The sequence below is a fragment of the Podarcis raffonei genome, chromosome 3, assembly GCF_027172205.1.
Source record: "Podarcis raffonei isolate rPodRaf1 chromosome 3, rPodRaf1.pri, whole genome shotgun sequence".
Lineage (NCBI taxonomy): Eukaryota > Metazoa > Chordata > Lepidosauria > Squamata > Lacertidae > Podarcis > Podarcis raffonei.
This window is the reverse complement of record NC_070604.1, coordinates 31,217,074-31,234,460: the sequence shown is the minus strand read 5'-3', so window position 1 is coordinate 31,234,460 and position 17,387 is coordinate 31,217,074. Positions and strand designations below refer to the sequence as shown.

The window sequence follows — 17,387 nt, the reverse complement described above, 5'->3', positions numbered from 1 at the left end:
GCGGGAAGGTAAACGGCGTTTCCGTGTGCTGCGCTGGCTCGCCAGATGCAGCTTTGTCACACTGGCCACGTGACCCGGAAGTGTCTCCGGACAGCGCTGGCCCCTGGCCTCTTGAGTGAGATGAGCGCACAACCCCAGAGTCTGGCAAGATTGGCCCGTACGGGCAGGGGTACCTTTACCTTTACCTTTTAGGGCAAGCAGAGAAAGGGCAGCATTCCTTAACCCACTGATTTCCCCCCCTGGATTTTCCCAAATGGAGCAGGGAGGTATGGAAGACGTGCCAAGCTAAAATGTGGTTACTAACTTATTACAACTTAATCTGTCTGCTTGGCTTTGTTTTTCTTTACACCCACACAAAGCACAAAAAGAAAACATTTAATGCAAACACACCCAGTTAGTAGGTAGGAGCTCAGCCTTAACACGATGATTTGTCTGTAGAAAAGCTTGAGGGTGATACCTTTCCTTGCTCAGAGATGAGTGCGTGCTTGTTAAGGAGGCTTCCAAGGCCCACAGCCGCGAAGCTAAGTTTCTCTTGTTGCCCAACTCTTCTTATGAAAGGCTTGTGAAAGCTTTTTTATTATTATTTACAAGCTAAGAGCTGGTGGCGGTTGGACAACACCACTGACGGATCAGACCAGTAGCCCCTGGAGTCCTATAGCCAGTCTGACTGGTTTTGGGGTATTCAGAGCAAGCATATATTAAAGCACAGAACTGAGCCTGGATAGCTCCGTTGGTTAGAGTGTGGTGCTGATAGCACCAAGGTTGCAGGTTCAATCCCTGTACGGGATGGCAACACAGTCCTGCACTGCAGGGGGTTGAACTAGATGATGCTCAGGGTCTCTTCCAACTCTGAAATTCTATTCTTATTCTATGATGTAGTGGGCAACACTAGTTTTAGGGACCACTGTTAACATGAGGCTCTGCTGCCCTGGAGCTCATAATTAAGTCTTTCCATGTCCCCTCAGTTCTATGAATTCAGGTGCTTACACAGCTATTAGGAGTTGAAGGAGCACTTTTTGAAGGCAGAGGGCCTTCTCGATAGTGGCGCCTGCCCTGTGGAGCGCCCTCCCATCAGATGTCAAGGAAATAAACAACTATATGACTTTTAGAAGACATCTGAAGGCAGCCCTGTTTAGGGAAGTTTTTAATGTTTGATCTTTTATTGTATTTTTAATATTTTGCTGGAAGCCGCCCAGAGTGGCTGGGGAAACCCAACCAGCCCTGTTTAGGGAAGTTTTTAATGCTTGATCTTTTATTGTATTTTTTATATTTTGTTGGAAGCCGCTCAGAGTGGCTGGGGAAACCCAACCCAGAGTGGGTGGGGTATAAATAAATGATGATGATGATGATGATGATGATGATGATGATGATGATTTCTTCACCTGGCCAACCAAGGGTGAGGGGCCATGCTCTCCCACCCCTAGGTTTGGAACTGGGAAGCACTCAAATGCTTGGAAAGAGGAAGAGAATGGGACATTCCAAATGGGACATGCTCTGGTCAGTCAAAAGGCACACCTCACATGGCACTGGGTACACATACTGATAACTGCTGCAATTCTACATAAATCAGGTGTGGGGGAACGTGTGGCCCTCCAGATGTTGTTGGCAATGCAACCCACATCACTCCTGACCAATGACTATTGCTGGTGGTGGTGTGTTTGGTGGGAATTGGAGTCCTACTCATCTCTAGTATAAAGCACAAGGCAGTGCAAATAAATAAATAAATAAATAAATAAATAAATAAATAAATAAATAAATAATTTATTGTTCCCCAGCCACTCTGGGCGGCTTCCAACAAAGATGAAAGATACACTAAAATGTCACATATTAAAAACTTCCCTGAACAGGGCTGCCTTCAGATGTCTTCTGAATGTCAGGTAGATGTTTATCTCTTTGACATCTGATGGGAGGGTGTTCCACAGGGCGGGTGTCACTACCGAGAAGGCCCTCTGCCTGGTTCCCTGTAACTTGGCCTCTCGCAGTGAGGGAACCGCCAGAAGGCCCTCGGAGCTAGACCTCAGTGTCCAGGCAGAACGATGGGGGAGGAGACGCTCCTTCAGATATACTGGACCGAGGCCGTTTAGGGCTTTAAAGGTCAGCACCAACACTTTGAATTGTGCTCGGAAACGTACTGGGAGCCAATGTAGGTCTTTCAAGACCGGTGTTATATGGTCTTGGCGGCTGCTCCCAGTCACCAGTCTAGCTGCGGCATTCTGGATTAGTTGTAGTTTCCGGGTCACCTTCAAAGGTAGCCCCACGTAGAGCGCATTGCAGTAGTCCAAGTGGGAGATAACCAGAGCATGCACCACTCTGGCGAGACAGTCTGTCGGCAGATAGGGTCTCAGCCTACGTACCAGATGGAGCTGGTAAACAGCTGCCCTAGATACAGATTTGACCTGTGCCTCCATGGACAGCTGTGAGTCCAAAATGACTCCCAGGCTGCGCACCTGGTCCTTCAGGGGCACAGTTACCCCATTCAGGACCAGGGAATCCTCCACACCTGCCCGCCTCCTGTCCCCCAAAAACAGTACTTCTGTCTTGTCAGGATTCAACCTCAATCTGTTAGCCGCCATCCATTTGTTAGCCGCAAACGAGGATTACGCTTGGAGACTTTCTCCTGACTCAATGAAGAGGAAAAGGAAGAAGTGAGCACACATAGGGTGCTGATTTGCTCCTCACAAGGCTGTCCCTGATGGCAACTTTAATTCAAAAGGGCCTTGGCCGCATCTGCAGCTGTATCTGGTAGAAGAGAACTCCACATATCAGCTTAGCTTTAACCAAGTGATACATTACATTTCTAACAGGTTAGCACCTCTTCCATTTAATCTACTATAGGAAAACCCAGAATGAGGAAACCTTCCAGAGCTATGCAATTGTTTATAAGGAAGGTGGGTTGAAAAGAAAAAGACTTAGGTGCTCATTTCCCAGGAGATATACTACAATTTAGGCACAGACAAGTCAAAATGTAAGTGCAGCTTTAATGGATGCGCCAAACAGACCATCTACCCCAGCAGCCTGCTTCTCCACACCAGCCAATCAGATGCCTCTTTGGGAGCCCACAAGCAGGGCAGGACGGAGGCAAGAGCCCTCTTCTGCCTCTGCCCCTAGTAACTGGCCTGCTGCCTCTGAAATACGGTGCTACACACAGAGCATGTCCTTTATGAATATGTCTAAGAGCATTAAAGGGGGCGAGTTCAGCTTTCAATGTTATTGTATGGCTGTGGGAATTCCATAAATCAATCACATGCTGTGTGAAGGAACATTTCCCTGCCAATCTGTTTCACTGGACATCACTGAAAAGGGGAGACACACACACACACACACACACACACACACACAGAGAGAGAGAGAGAGAGAGAGAGAGAGAGAGAGAGAGAGAGAGAACCCAAAAGCAAAGTATGCCAACTACTACCAACGCCCTGCCCTGTTAAAGAGAGATTCCAGAACAGGTTGCTTAGACAACTGGAAAAGTTACTTATCCAATACTTGTTTTTCCTTTTTGAGTCATCTAACCAGAAGTTGCTATTTTATTATTTGTAGCCACTACAAAAGCAGCTGTATCATGTTCCCAGCTAAGTGGTAAAAGGCATGGCCTTTCTCCCCTTTAAGGAAGGCATGTGAAACAACAAAGCACACTCTGCTGGCCTGTTTTACGAGTCCTAGCCAAGTGCCAACGTCGTTACCTTGTAATAGTCATACAACAGTCCCAAGGCAGCAGCACTGTCCTCATCCCCATTGATGCTCATCATGGCTTTGGTGGCTGCTGTAAGAGGGTTTTCAAGGAAGGACTTCCAAGCTTCATCCTCGCTGGTGTAAGGTCGCCTCTGGGAGTAGAGCGTTTCATTCTGAAGAACCAAAACAGGCCTTTTGCTTCATAGAGAGGGAGATGAAACAAAACACACAATTACAAAACACACTTTGGGCTGGGACCCAAAGAGGTCCGTGCACACGTCTCAGCACTTCCACCACACATGCGAGGTTGTGCAAGGAACCCAACTAAGGGCTCATCCACATTTTGTTTGCATTATGTACCAATTAATTGCCCCAGGCAGGTCCAAGAACTTTTCTCATTGTTCCGCAGTTGTGCCTTGCAAAAATGCGACCTTACCTGCTGAATTGAGGCTCACTTAAGCCAAACCCCTCTTTGGATTTTCTGAGCATCTGGTAAGATTCTGATTCAGTGGGTAAGATTGGATTTTTGCAAGGCACACCCACAAAATGAAGAGAAAAACTCTTGAACCATGGGGGATTAATCGGTACAGGATACAGTCAGAGTACAGGCCAAGTGAGTGGGAGGATGAGCCCTGGGTACGTTGAGACAATGGTCTGGAGGGTCTGCTAGTTCCCACTGCACACAGCAGCAGAGACAGAAAAGCAGTTTCTCAAAAACTGGTGTGCTTGTCGAACATTTTGAAAATGCATTTATGTTGCTGTTCTTTGCTCTGGTGGAAAAGCTTGCTATCCTATCATGTTCCAACTTCATCCAACTTAAAACAAGAAGAAGAATCACAGTCTTTGAATTCTTCAGAAATACCTCATTGTTTTATCTGGAACACTTTTAGCCATGCAAAGGGTTTGCACACTCAAACTAAATGCTTCCACCCTCTTGCCCAATCACTGTTTACTGCTAGGGATATATCATTATGCAGGAAGGGAACAGAGAGGCCCTCTCATTGGCTGCCCTCCAGCCATGATGGAACTTACCACCTAAGCTTTCAGAACATATATTTTAATAAACATTCCATTCTCTTTTTCAGAAAGAAAGAAAGAAAGAAGGAAGGAAGAAACCAAGAATTGCACAACCTCCAACTTAGACTAGCTTTTTGTTGACCAAGCTCTAAAGAGATCTGGGAGAGGATGAACTGAATTTTAATTAAACTTTTATCTTGATATTTTTTCCAAGAGGCATTGTGCTTAGAGCTTAATTATACATTTAAATATCTGCCTTGTAACTAGTCAGATGATTGGCCTATCTAACTCAGGGATGTCTGATCTGAATGCCTGAAACTCCTGGGAACCAGACAACAGGTCTAACCTAGGACTTTGTTTGTCTAACAATGCAGGCATCCCCAACCTTCGGCCCTCCAGATGCTTTGGACTACAGTTCCCATCATCCCTGACCACTGGTCCTGTTAGCTAGGGATCATGGGAGTTCTAGGCCAAAACATCTGGAGGGCCGCTGGTTGGGGATGCCTGAACAATGCCATCTTATGCATTCAGAACCAAGTTCCACTGAGTTGAGTGAGCTTTACTCCCAAGTAAATGCATACAGGATTGTAATCTAAGATACGTGCTTTGACAGTGAACGAAGACCTCCCAGTTATTTTGTCCCGAGCTTATAATATTTAAAGTAAAAAATAAAAATAAATCACCTATGTTTTTAGGGGGGGGGAAGCTTCAGAAGAAGTCTTTACTGTATTTGAGGCTTCTATATTTGAAAAGCCAATAGCATAAACAAAACATTTCAAACTGTGTTTTAAAACTATAATCTTGATTTCTGAATGCTAGAGGTTGACAATGCAATACCAATGGTTTTTGGTCATTCTTGGAACACAAACGACCCAGAGCTACCCCAAGGCATGTAGATCTTCAGTATCGCATGCATTCATTCTCTGCACAAATTTTGTGTAAAAGCAGTACCAAAATGAAAACCTTCCTGGACTTACTCGCAGTCCAGAAAGGACCCAGGCCAATAACTGCAAAGCACCAGTTTCAAGTGAAGCTTTTCATTAGCTGTGACTCACTGCTGAATAAACTCATAAAGCGGCTTGTTTACTTAGTTCCCTAAATCCACTTACTCTGAGGTCTTAATGTGCCCATAAGCAAGCATGTGCTGGGTTATGTCCACTAGCAAAGTAGTATCCAAAGAGCTTACTTTTGGCTTAGAGCTGGTTGGAAACCAGCCTTAGTCTGAGGTGAGGACATCTCAGAGCATTCAAAAAGAAGAGTTATTTTTAGACAAAAGGTAATTGGGGGGGGGGCGTACTTTTTGCAAGAAGATGTCTCAGCTGATGCATACCCTCCAAGAGTTCTCCGATAAAAATAGGGACATCCTATTCCACAACAACAACTTCATTATTTATACCCCGCATATCTGACAGGGTTGCCCTAGCCACTCTGGGCAGCTTCCAACATATAATAAAACATTACAAAACTCCCCTATACAGGGCTGCCTTCAGATGTCTTCTAAAGGTTGTATAGTTACTTATCTCCTTGGCTCGGAGGTTGCATAACTCCATACCTTCCAACATTTCTCCAGTGAAAATAGGGATGTCCTAAGGAAAAGCAGAACATTCCGGGATCAAATCAGAAACCGGGACGGCTTCTGTAAATCCACTGCTGCCCCGGGAAATACGGACACTTGGAGGGTCTGCTGTTGAATCAATACTGCCAGATCTGGGTTCACACCCATTTAAAACACTGTTTCCCCTTCAGCATACACAAAGGTTAGTTAGTATTTAAGACAAAATTTAAGTTTTGCTTAAAATATTGCCAGGGGCTGAAAAACGGGTAGGGGAGGAATGAAACCTGCATGAAACGCAAGATACCATCAGTCCTTGAAGCAAAAGTCTTATGGAAACCTATAGCTGTATTTTTACTCTATACACACAAACCACATTCTCAGTTCGCTTCATACATTTGACAAAGAACAATGTTGCTTGTAACAGCTCATGCTGCTTTGTATTTTGCCACTGAGGAATAGAAACCAGCCTGCGGAGCCCAGGGAACCCTGTGAATGGGTCACATAGCACAGGTATTTCGGATTTCTCTCCTACACACTTACACAGAACGGGAATTTAAACCAACAAGCAGGTCTTAAACAAAAAGCAACTTTCTGCTGATCGGCAACTCCGGTAAGACATATATGGGGTGGAATTCGAGTTTTTTACTCAAAGTAGGCCTGCTGAAGTGGGACGTGGGTGGTGCTGTGGGTTAAACCACTGAGCCTCTTGGGCTTGCCGATCAGAAGGTCGGCGGTTCAAATCCCCGTGACAGAGTGAGCTCTCGTCGTTCGGTCCCAGCTCCTGCCCACCAAGCAGTTCAAAAGCACGTCAAAGTGCAAGTAGATAAATAGGTACCGCTCCAGCGGGAAGGTAAATGGCATTTCCATGGGCTGCTCTGCTTTGCCAGAAGCGGCTTAGTCATGCTGGCCACATGACCCGGAAGCTGTTCGCTGGCTACCTCAGCCAATAAAGCAAGATGAGCGCCGCAACCCCAGAGTCGTCAGTGACTGGACCTAATGGTCAGGGGTACCTTTACCTTTTAGGCCTGCTGAAATAAATGGGCCTAACCCAGTCACTGATTTCAGTGGGCCAACTCCCAAGTCAAATGGACACCCTTGGACACTACCAAAAACTATTTTAAGTAAAGGGCAGATAAAATGGTTTGTGTTCATTCCAAACTAGATGCCACATTGAATACAAAGTCTGCACTGGAGGCATCCCCTCAGCCTTAACCAAACACCTGAAGATATGGGGCTGGATACACCTCAGTAGGGAGGGAGTTCTACATATAAGGAGCTGCCACTCAAAATGCCAATCCTCAGGCTCCCAACACCACGCAGGGACCACCAAGAGGGCCTCATCTGCAAACCTAAAGCATGGGCTGATTGATAAGGGAAAAGGTGCTGTTGCAGATATTTGGGTCCCAGGCCATTTAGAGCATTAAACATTGAAATAGGAACCTGGGATTAGACCAGGAACATAGCTTAACAGCTAGTGAAGCTGTTTCAATAGGGGAGTGCTATGCTACCATGATTTGTACCACAGCATTTTGCAATTTCCAGTCTAAGGGCTGTCCAGAAATGGCCCTAGTCCAGCATCCTGTAACAATGATGGTTCCAGCAACAAGGCGAATGAGGTAAAATACAACTTGCAAGCTCCATCCCTGACCCTCCTGGGCTGCTGTGCAAATCTGCTCACTTTACTGATGAAGCAAGGGACTTTCCATGCCTCATTAAAGGAGGGAGAGGTAAAGAAACGCAGGGCAAACCACCCAAAACATTGCAACATTGGTTGGGACCAGCAAATTACAGACTGCAGCTGGTTAAGGCACACGGACTAGTTAAAAACCTTTTGGGAAAATGCTGTATGGATATTTTCTAGTAATGAGACCATGGCCTTTTTTGTGCTGGCACCAGGTAGAATAGAATAGAAAGAAATAAGCTTTCAAGGAGTGTTTTTAATCACCTGCGTGCTGTCCATATTTCATTCTGCTATTGTGACTCTATGAGCGACAACGAAAGCCAGTGTGGTGTAGTGGTTAGAGTAGGACCTAAGAGACCAGGTTTAAACCCCTGCTTGGCCATTAAGCTCTCTGAATGACCTTGGGCCAGCCACTGCCTCTGAGCCTAACCCTACCTCACAGGGTTGTTGGGGACATTAAATGAGATGAGGGAAGAACCATGTCCACCACCTAGAACTCCTTGGAGAAAAAATCTGGGATATAAATCTATTCTAACAACAACAACAACAAATGCTATTTCCCTGTCCCTAGCATGCCTGAGCCACAAGCTGGCAAAATACCTAGTACAGTGGTACCTCAGGTTACAGACGCTTCAGGTTACAGACTCCACTAACCCAGAATTAGTACCTCGGGTTAAGAACTTTACCTCAGGATGAGAACAGAAACCACGTGGTGGCGGCACGGCAGCAGAGGGAGGCCCCATTAGCTAAAGTGGTACCTCAGGTTAAGAACAGTTTCAGGTTAAGAACGGACCTCCAGAATGAATTAAGTTCTTAACCCGAGGTACCACTGTACGGAATTATACAAATGCCCTTTCTCAGCCTCTTGCCATCAGGTTCTGTGGATCCAGATCAGAGAGATTTGCCCTTGAAATAGGATTTGCAAGCAGGAGATCGCCAGGGATACTTTTTCTAAGGGCCTCTGAGTCAGCGGGAGAGGATCAGGGTGCTCCGCCTCTCGACCCATGCCATCACTACTGGCGACCCATTCTCCTCCCTAGGCTGCTATGTTGCAAAACTAGAGGCTGCCTTGTACCAGCAAGCAAGGAAGGCGCAGCAGCCGTGCTGAAGAATACGGGCAGAACCCTTAATTTGAAATCTGACAGCTCTGCCCATACAGTCACCAGGGCTTCCCAAAATTTGTGCAAGATCGGTGCAATGCTGTACAGTACTCTTTGTTCCCTCACAACAATGCATATTTAGTAATATGGAAGGGGAACCACAGTCCTCTCCCCTGCCCTACATCAACAGCTTGTTCTGTGTTAGCATTCCCCAGCCTGGTGCCCACCGGATGCTGTTGGACTTGCAACTTGCATCAGCCGCAGTCGGCATGGTCCGTCATCAGTGGCAATGGAGCTGTAAGCCCAGCAACATCTAGAGGGCAAGCCTTCATTTTATTTTGCAAAGCAATTGCAAAAAACCATTCTTGGTTGGCCTATGACAGGCATCCCCACCTGCGGCCCTCCAGAGGTTTTGGCCTACAACTCCCATGACCAATGGTCAGGGATGATGGGAATTGTAGTCCAAAACATCCGAAGGTAGGGGATGCCTGTCCTATGACAACCAATATGACCCCTCTCCACAAAGGCTTTGTACACACCATACATTAAAATCACGTATTACCTCGTCCTCAAGTATCCTGGGAACTGGATTCTAAAACACATTCATCTTGCTTCACATAAAATCGAGTCTCTCCTTCACTAGATTACCTCCCGCGTGACCAACGTTAGCTAATCACAATTGAGCTACTAGAGAACTTTCTAGAATTCAGTTGCCAACCAATCAAATTTAAATACATCGTAATGCATATAAACCTGTTGCTCAGGGGAAGTCTCGTCCTAAGGCTTCCTCTGATACTTTCTCTGAGCGACAGCAATTCCCCCTTGCTCTGATGTGTTTCTGCTTCGTTGGCACAGTCCCTTGTCTCCCCTCAGGCTGGCACTGAAGGCTCAGCCCTGACAGAACTAGTTACGCTGAATTCCTAGAGATGAAACTGGGCCTACTAGACTGTGCATTTGATGTTCGGAGAAAAGTTTCCCATATGGAGTATGCGGGAAATCGCTTTGTGTCCTGTCAGGTCATTTGCACCAATCACACACTTTTGCCCCATCAACAGGCCAATCAGACTCCAATGCATACACCACATGACAAGTGCATACTCCTCACATGACAGACACATGACAGATTGTACATGCAGTGGGAGCAGTATCAGGGCAAAATAAAAATCATATTGGGTGGTGTTCCCTCTGCTGTACATGGTTAGGAGTGGTGAGGAAGACGACACAGGGAAGAAGTCAACCTAAAATGAAAAAGCACACAGGCAAATACCACCACCATTCAGATTATAAGTGGAACAGCTGATAACATTAAAATCTGTCAAAAATCCAAGCTTTTGTAAGCATCCTCTCTTGTTGCAACCATCCGCCCCAAATAAAATGCGCAAATGCTCCATTAAAAAAACAAAAAGGTAGAAAGAATAATCTTCAGAGTTATCAACAAAGCACAGGATTTGGCAGTAACTCAATCTCTCCCCTGAGCTGCAGTTCTTTGAGGAAAAACGAGACCGTATTTTCTCAAAAGACAGTGAAATGTGTATATTTCTGACAGCTGCCCTGTGTCAAGTTTTAGAGTCTGAAGGGTCTATTGGCACAGTGAACTATGCACACACAATGCTAAAAGGCATTTAGCAAGAGCTGGAAATAAGTCTTCCATTGTGTGCGTAATTACTTCATAACCACTGCCTTGTTTTCTGCTTGAATAATTTGCAAAAAAAGAGAGAGAAGAAGAAGAGATAGGAAAACATGACAGCCGTAAGGGCTCTGCGCCTTTCTGGAATAATATGGTGATATAGTCCAGAGTTAGTCTCCCATGGCAAAGAGTGTTAAGTCTTCATTTTTCTGGGTTGTTTATATACCACTTTTGACCCACAGCACCCGCTCCTGAACACTCCAAAATGGAGAACGGCACATTGTTTTTTAAACAGGTAAAATAAAAGTACAATAAATACAGCAAATTAATCATCAAAACAATTTAAGATAGCAAAAGCAAAACGCACAACAGTGGCTTTCCTACAAAATCAAAATGTGATGGCGATTCAGTAATCTTGGACTCTCTTGCTCAACCCAGTCATTGCTTTCATTTCAACTTTCATCTCTCCGTAGTCACTATCTCCCTCCCACTATATTAGGACCAACACACTGGCCGCCAACCCACCTGCTGGTTCCCCAGTTTCCTTGCCCTGCTACAAAACAGAACCCTGACCACCCAATCTATTTCAGTTTAAGGTAGCAGTGAAGGAATGGGTTGGGAGATGGAGCACTGCTATCCTGCTAAAACAATTATTGTTTAGACAAGCCTATCCAGATGCTTTGAAAGTTGAGCTAATTTTAATCCATTTTAGTATTTCATTTCATTTATTTATATTTATTAAATTTGCATACCGCCTTTCTTCTGTAGAACTCAGGGCGGTTTTCACAACATAGTAATAAAAAATCGATAATGAAAACAATAACCCGAAAAAACACAAATCAATACCACCACCCCCCCAGGGTTGTCATACGTCCGGAATTTCCCATACTCAGAATACCGCAGTCGAAAGCAGTGTCCAGGTGGAAATCGGCTAAATGTCCCAGGCATATGGCAACTGATGTTAGCAGTGTCATTTTTTGCCGATTTCCCTAAAAAATAGCTTTATAAAAACCCTTTTCCGTCCGGATTTTCACTTTTTGAAATATGGTAAACCTACCCCCTCCCCCACCCACAAACACATTAAACAGGGTTATTAAAATATTAATCAGCCCAAGGCATGGTTGAAGAGGAATGTTTCCACCGGGTGCCTAAAGATGGCTAATGAAGGCACCAGGCAGGTCTCCTAGGGGAGAGCATTATTTTAACTTTTGTATGGTTGTGGCTTTTTTGTTTTTACTGTTTTACCTTTTGTAAACTTCTTTGAGGTTTTTTATTTTACAATCAGGAGGTATATAAATTATATGAATTAAATAAAATATAAATTATATGAAATAAATAAAATATAACTAGAAATAAATAAAATATAACTCTAGGTAGCTGATCTATGGCCATTCATGCACAAACCTTCATTTTACAATCCAAGCTGAAGAACTTCATAGAGAAGCGGTGGTTTTCAAACACGAGTGTAAACAAGCATTGGAGTGTAACCAACTTCACAATCAATCACTGACTTTAAACTAATGCAGCATAACTTTATGATTGTCAAGATGTTTTCTAAGCTATCCATCACATTTTGGGACTACAGAATATTGCAGGTAGCTTTCTCTTAGTAATGTAAATCTCTGTGATAGGAATAACTGCGAGAAAACTTTTAGCCACCGCCAAATGGTCTTAAAATGTTAAAGAGCTAGTGGTTGGGAGAAAGGGATCCTCTCAATTTCTTACCCTCTCAATTTATTTAATGCTGAACTGCCATTCAAAAAAATGCTTTACAGCAGGGGTAGGCAACCTAAGGCCTGAGGGCCGGATGTGGCCCAATTGCCTTCTCAATCCAACCGGCAGATGGTCCAGGAATCAGTGTGTTTTTACATGAGTAAAATGTGTCCTTTTATTTAAAATACATCTCTGGGTTATTTGTGGGGCCTGCCTGGTGTTTTTACATGAGTAGAATGTGTGCTTTTATTTAAAATGCATCTCATGGTTATTTGTGGGGCATAGGAATTCATTCATTTCCCCCCAAAAATATAGTCCGGCCCACCACATGGTCTGAGGTTGCTGACCCCTGCCTTACAGTTTTAGGGCTTGACTGTTCTGCCCCCTATGGTGAAATCTAATTTAGCAGTCCCTTGAAAATCCACTAGAACTTCTGAAGTGAGGGCAGTATGAAAAATTCCAGGATTCAAACTATTATTTAAATCAAAGTCATGAGCTATGGCTGCAGTCCAGAAGTGAGCTCCATGTGAACAGAGTAGGACTTCTGAGGATACATGCAACGGGATTGCTCACCTGTAGCAAACACTACAATTTTCACTTTTACCCTCATGGCAATGGATAATATGATACCTTTTCTGAGCACAAGGATGCTGAACCTGCAGCCCCTTCAAACACTTTTGGACTCCCTGCAGCCATCATGGCCAGTGGTTAGAGATTATGGGAACTATAGTCCAACATCTAGAAGCAGGTAGGTAGCCGTGTTGGTCTGACACAGTAGATATATATAGATATAGAGAATTGTCCAGTAGCAACTTAGAGACCAACTAAGTTTGTTCTTGGTATGAGCTTTCGTGTGCCATGTCTTAGTGTGAGAGGAAATGGCACAAGGACAGAATGTTTAGTATGCAGAAAACAAAAGCAAGATGGTTTAACCCCACAGGAGCACAATTTAATCATAGAATTGTAGAGTTGGAAGGCACCCTGAGGATCATCCAGTCCACCCCCCACCCCCCCGCAATGCAGGAATATGCAGCTGTCCCATAAGGGAATTGAACCTGCAACCTTGGTGTTCTCAGCACCATGATCTAACCAGCTGAGCCTTCAGAAGAATGTAAACTGATGCATAACGACTCATTATACAGACTTGTTTAATAAAATGCCCCACCGCAAATTGCAACTGGAATCCAGCATAAGTTCAGCTGAGAGCAATGCTGCATTCCTCAGAAGAAAGCCTCTTCCAGATTGCAGTCTGACATCCCAATCCTATTCCCACTGCTCGAAAGTCACATCCATCTCATACAGGACTTACTTTCCTGAGTAAACATTTGCCAAGATCACAGACATAGCCACACCGCTCTACCGTTTTTTCTCTCCGAAAAGATTGGTGTTTAGCATGCCATCGGTCTTGCGCACAAATCTGGCCAGAATCCAACAGCTTTGAATAAAGTCAATACCACAGAACGTATGAAATCCTGCCTCCGGCAAAGCCAATGCAAAACAAGAAGACTCCCGATGATAACCCCACTTCTGTTCTAAAAGTAACATTTGTGGTTCCCGTTGCAAGTCTTAGCCCTGCCATCAAACACCAACGCATTATGAAAAGAGCCTTCTATACAATGGCTGTTCCCTGGTTCCCAACTTGAATATACAGCGAGACACAGCCTTCTGTACACCTGAGTACAGCCAAATGCCCTCTTATGAAGGGACACGTTTATTCTATTTGCAGACCACACTGGCAACGAGTGGCTACGCTGCCAAACAGGAAGATGACAATATGCCAGTTGTCCTTATATACTCAGCAGTTGACTGATCAACATTGCTGCCCTCAAGTGCCTTCCATTAAGCATTAAGTTAAACGAAGCATCACATTTGACTGAGAACTTCCAATTCAAAAAGACACTTTCCCCAAGGGCACAAGTGATCTGTCGCCAAAAAGAAGCACCCTTAATAAGAAAGAGTTGTAGTTATAACCACCACCAAGACTTGATATGTTTCCATGTAAAACTGCACCAGGTATGGTTTTCAAGGAGATTGAAGCAAAATGAACAATTGGTCCTGGGAAGGAACATGGCAAAGGTTATGTCACCCAGCATAAGCTTGAAACAAAGCGAAGAACCACTGAGGCAGCTGCAAATTTGCCTTGAGCACAACTAACAGAAAAGCAATGCCACAACTCGCATAAAGTTTCTAAGCTGACTAGCAATCACAGACTGAAGGTAGGAACCCTTTCGCAACACACAATCCGGAGCAAATGCATTGCTAAATATTGTCTATCACTTTTCCAACCCCACCCAACTCTCAAACCCCCCACCCCCACTTTAAAAGACTACATCGTGTTACCTGGACAAATCTGCTTTCCCTGGGGGATGAGTTTCATAAAAATCCATCTGTCCTTTCTCCAAGAGGACATTAAAAGGAGCCCTTGTGATGCCTGCAGAATAAATCTGCACATCAGGATCTAATTGCAGACCAGAGTCTCTGAATGCTCAGCAAAATCTTATTCAACTTAAGAGCAGCCTTGCTCACGCCATTAAAGAAAAGAAAAAGCTTAAGTGTGTGACTCAGGTAATGATGCCCGAGTTAAGGCATCTCTCTCAGAGCCCAGCCCTCATCTTCAAAAGAGGTGGGGAGAAGCAACACAAAAGCAGCAGCGGCAGAAGCGCACATCGCGAACCTCCTGCCATGACACAAGAGCCTTGGGCAAAATGAGGGTCTGGAACCTCCTCTGTGTTCTTGGCTGGATTTTTGTTGTTGTTGTTGTTGAGAGGTGTGGACGTGCGGCTCCTCCTGACAGACAAGTGAGTCTTCCCCACACAGGAGATGGAGGAGGAAATGAGAGTGACCAGCCGAGTTTCAAAGCCAAAATTCTTCTCAGCTGTGGCTTCAAGTGGAACGAGGACAAAACCAACACAAGCGCCAGGCTGGTTAGGACAAGAGTCGCCAAGCTTTTGACTGGCAAAGCAGCCAAACTGTCTTGGGCACCATGCACATGCCACAACTCTTCTTCCCTTGCCAGCAAACCAATAAACCACCCCATGCCACAATTAGGCTTGGAAAAAGCCATCTATTGGCCAGAAGAACACCTTTGAAGTCCTGGTTTCAGTGGGCAGAGTGGAACAAGATCCTGGGGGCTGCCGTGGGATGCTGACGTTGGGCACTACATTGGCAACACACAGACCGGGGGACAGGTGAGGTATTGGGGCCAAGTTGTATGCAGAACATAAGCAGAAGGATGTGAACGAGTCAGGGAATCCAAAACTTTCCACGGCTCCCTCTCTATATACACCTGCCTAGCTAGCTTGTCGAAATGATGGCCGACAGAATGAGATGTAGCATACTAAATAGTTGGAGAACTTTTGTGCCGGATGGAGTCAGCCTTTAACTCCCCACTGCTGTGTTTTCAACGGGCGATCCCTTTCCAGCTGAAATCAAGGGAGTTAAGACCTCACGAAGGAATCCTACTGTCCTTGGCGCGCTTACTTGGAAGATTCCCTTTAGATTCCCGTGCCGCTTATCCCTGCGCAGGGATCTCTCAATGCAGATCCCCCCACCAAGATCTCAATTCCCCCGCGCCCGAGAAAGGGAAGCTAACTTCGATTTTGGAATCGTAGAATTGGAAGAGACCCCCAGGGGTCATCCAGTTCTAGTGCAACCCCCTGCCATGCAGGAACCTTTCGCCCAATGTGGGGCGGCTCCAACCCACGACACCGAGATCAAGAGTCTCAGGCTCTACCGACTGAGCTGTAAGAAGCCACCCAGCTGTAGATACGAAGACGCACACGATCAGTATCGACTACGGAGCGGGACCCCGCCCGGCGAGAGCAAGTAGGCTGGAGCCTGGAGGCATTTGAGAGCCGATGGGGAAATCCAACTCGCCAACACACGCAGGGGACACAAGCGATCAGGTTGTTGCTTTTGGAGAAAAGAGCACCTGATCGAAGTGTATTCTCTTGAAAGCAAAACAAAACGCACACCGAGGACCTTTAGCACGGGCCATTTTTGACCAGTCTCGATCCCACCCCCACAAAGTTTTCCTGTGTGTGTGTGTGTGTAAACTTATGGCGGAGAGCCATAAAACCCTTGCTGCTTTGATCGCAGTTGAAGAAAGGCGAGTCACTCCGAATTAACTTAATCCTATTATCCAATCGACTGCTTCCCCCTTAAAAAAAAACCCACAGGAAAAAAGCAAACCTGTCATCCCCTCCTCTCTACCCAGCTTACCAGCACCAAAAGAGACCCCCCCCAATGCCCAGCCACCCACCTCTTGCACCTCTTCCCTCCTGTCACTAGGGGGGGGGCTGGCAGTGCCGCCGATGTCCTTCCAACCCCTCCGACAAGGAGCCAAATTTTGGGAACCCCCCCATCCCGCCCCTGATCCCCATTATTAGCAATTGCACACGAGTAGTAGCAGCAGCAGCAGCAGCTGGAACCGTGGCCGGGGGGGGCGGAATCTCTGCGAGGAGGTCTGGGCAGGGGGCGTGGAGGGTTGGGGGCAGAAGCACCGGTCGGACCTGCCCGGACTCACCCCCTCTCCCTCGCCTTCCCGTCTGCCCAGCTGGATCACTTACTTGTCGTACTCTTGCGTCATGTCTGGCAGGCAGCGGGTGGCAGAACTGGCCCGGCTGGTTAGGACGGGATCCTGGCGGCGGCGCGGGCAACTTGGGGATGGGAAGCGCGCGCGAGGGAGAGAGAGGGGACACGGAGCGCACAGCCCGCCGCACAAACGGGTTTTGTCGGCTTTTCTCGCTCGCTCAGGTGGCTCCCGGGAGTCGCAGGTGAATTCGCGGACCTGCCCTGCTTCCCATTGGCTGCCGGGGCAGGTTGGCTCGGGGCGGGGCGGAACCCCGCGGAGAAACGCCCCAGCGGAGCGCCTGATTGGAGGAGCCAGGGCAGGGGGCGGAGCCAGCGGTGTCGCAGCGTTCCAAATGGAACGTTGGGTGTCTTCACCCTCGGCAGCCGAGAGAGTATCACTGTGCTTTTAGTCCCAGAAGTGTCAAGCGGAGAGGTTGGGTGGCCGTCATG

The 17,387-nt window shown here is 46.2% G+C and overlaps 1 protein-coding gene across 5 annotated transcripts in view; it reads right to left on the bottom strand.

The window, feature by feature from the left end:
• The window catches only part of GRHL1 (grainyhead like transcription factor 1), a 61,769-nt gene extending 44,615 nt beyond the window's left edge, over window positions 1–17,154 (bottom strand). Inside the window, exons 1-2 of one of the 5 annotated variants that reach the window (XM_053380965.1) lie at window positions 16,934–17,154; window positions 3,684–3,870 (exon numbers count right to left, since the gene is read on the bottom strand). In XM_053380965.1, the coding sequence (XP_053236940.1) occupies window positions 3,684–3,870; window positions 16,934–16,953 (207 nt within the window). In that variant the 5' untranslated portion in view covers window positions 16,954–17,154. Of the gene's footprint in view, window positions 1–3,683; window positions 3,871–9,587; window positions 9,764–14,705; window positions 14,877–16,933 lie in introns of those variants that run through there. The other 4 variants (XM_053380967.1, XM_053380963.1, XM_053380966.1 and 1 more) reach the window with 4 other exon arrangements.
• Window positions 17,155–17,387: the final 233 nt, after the last annotated feature.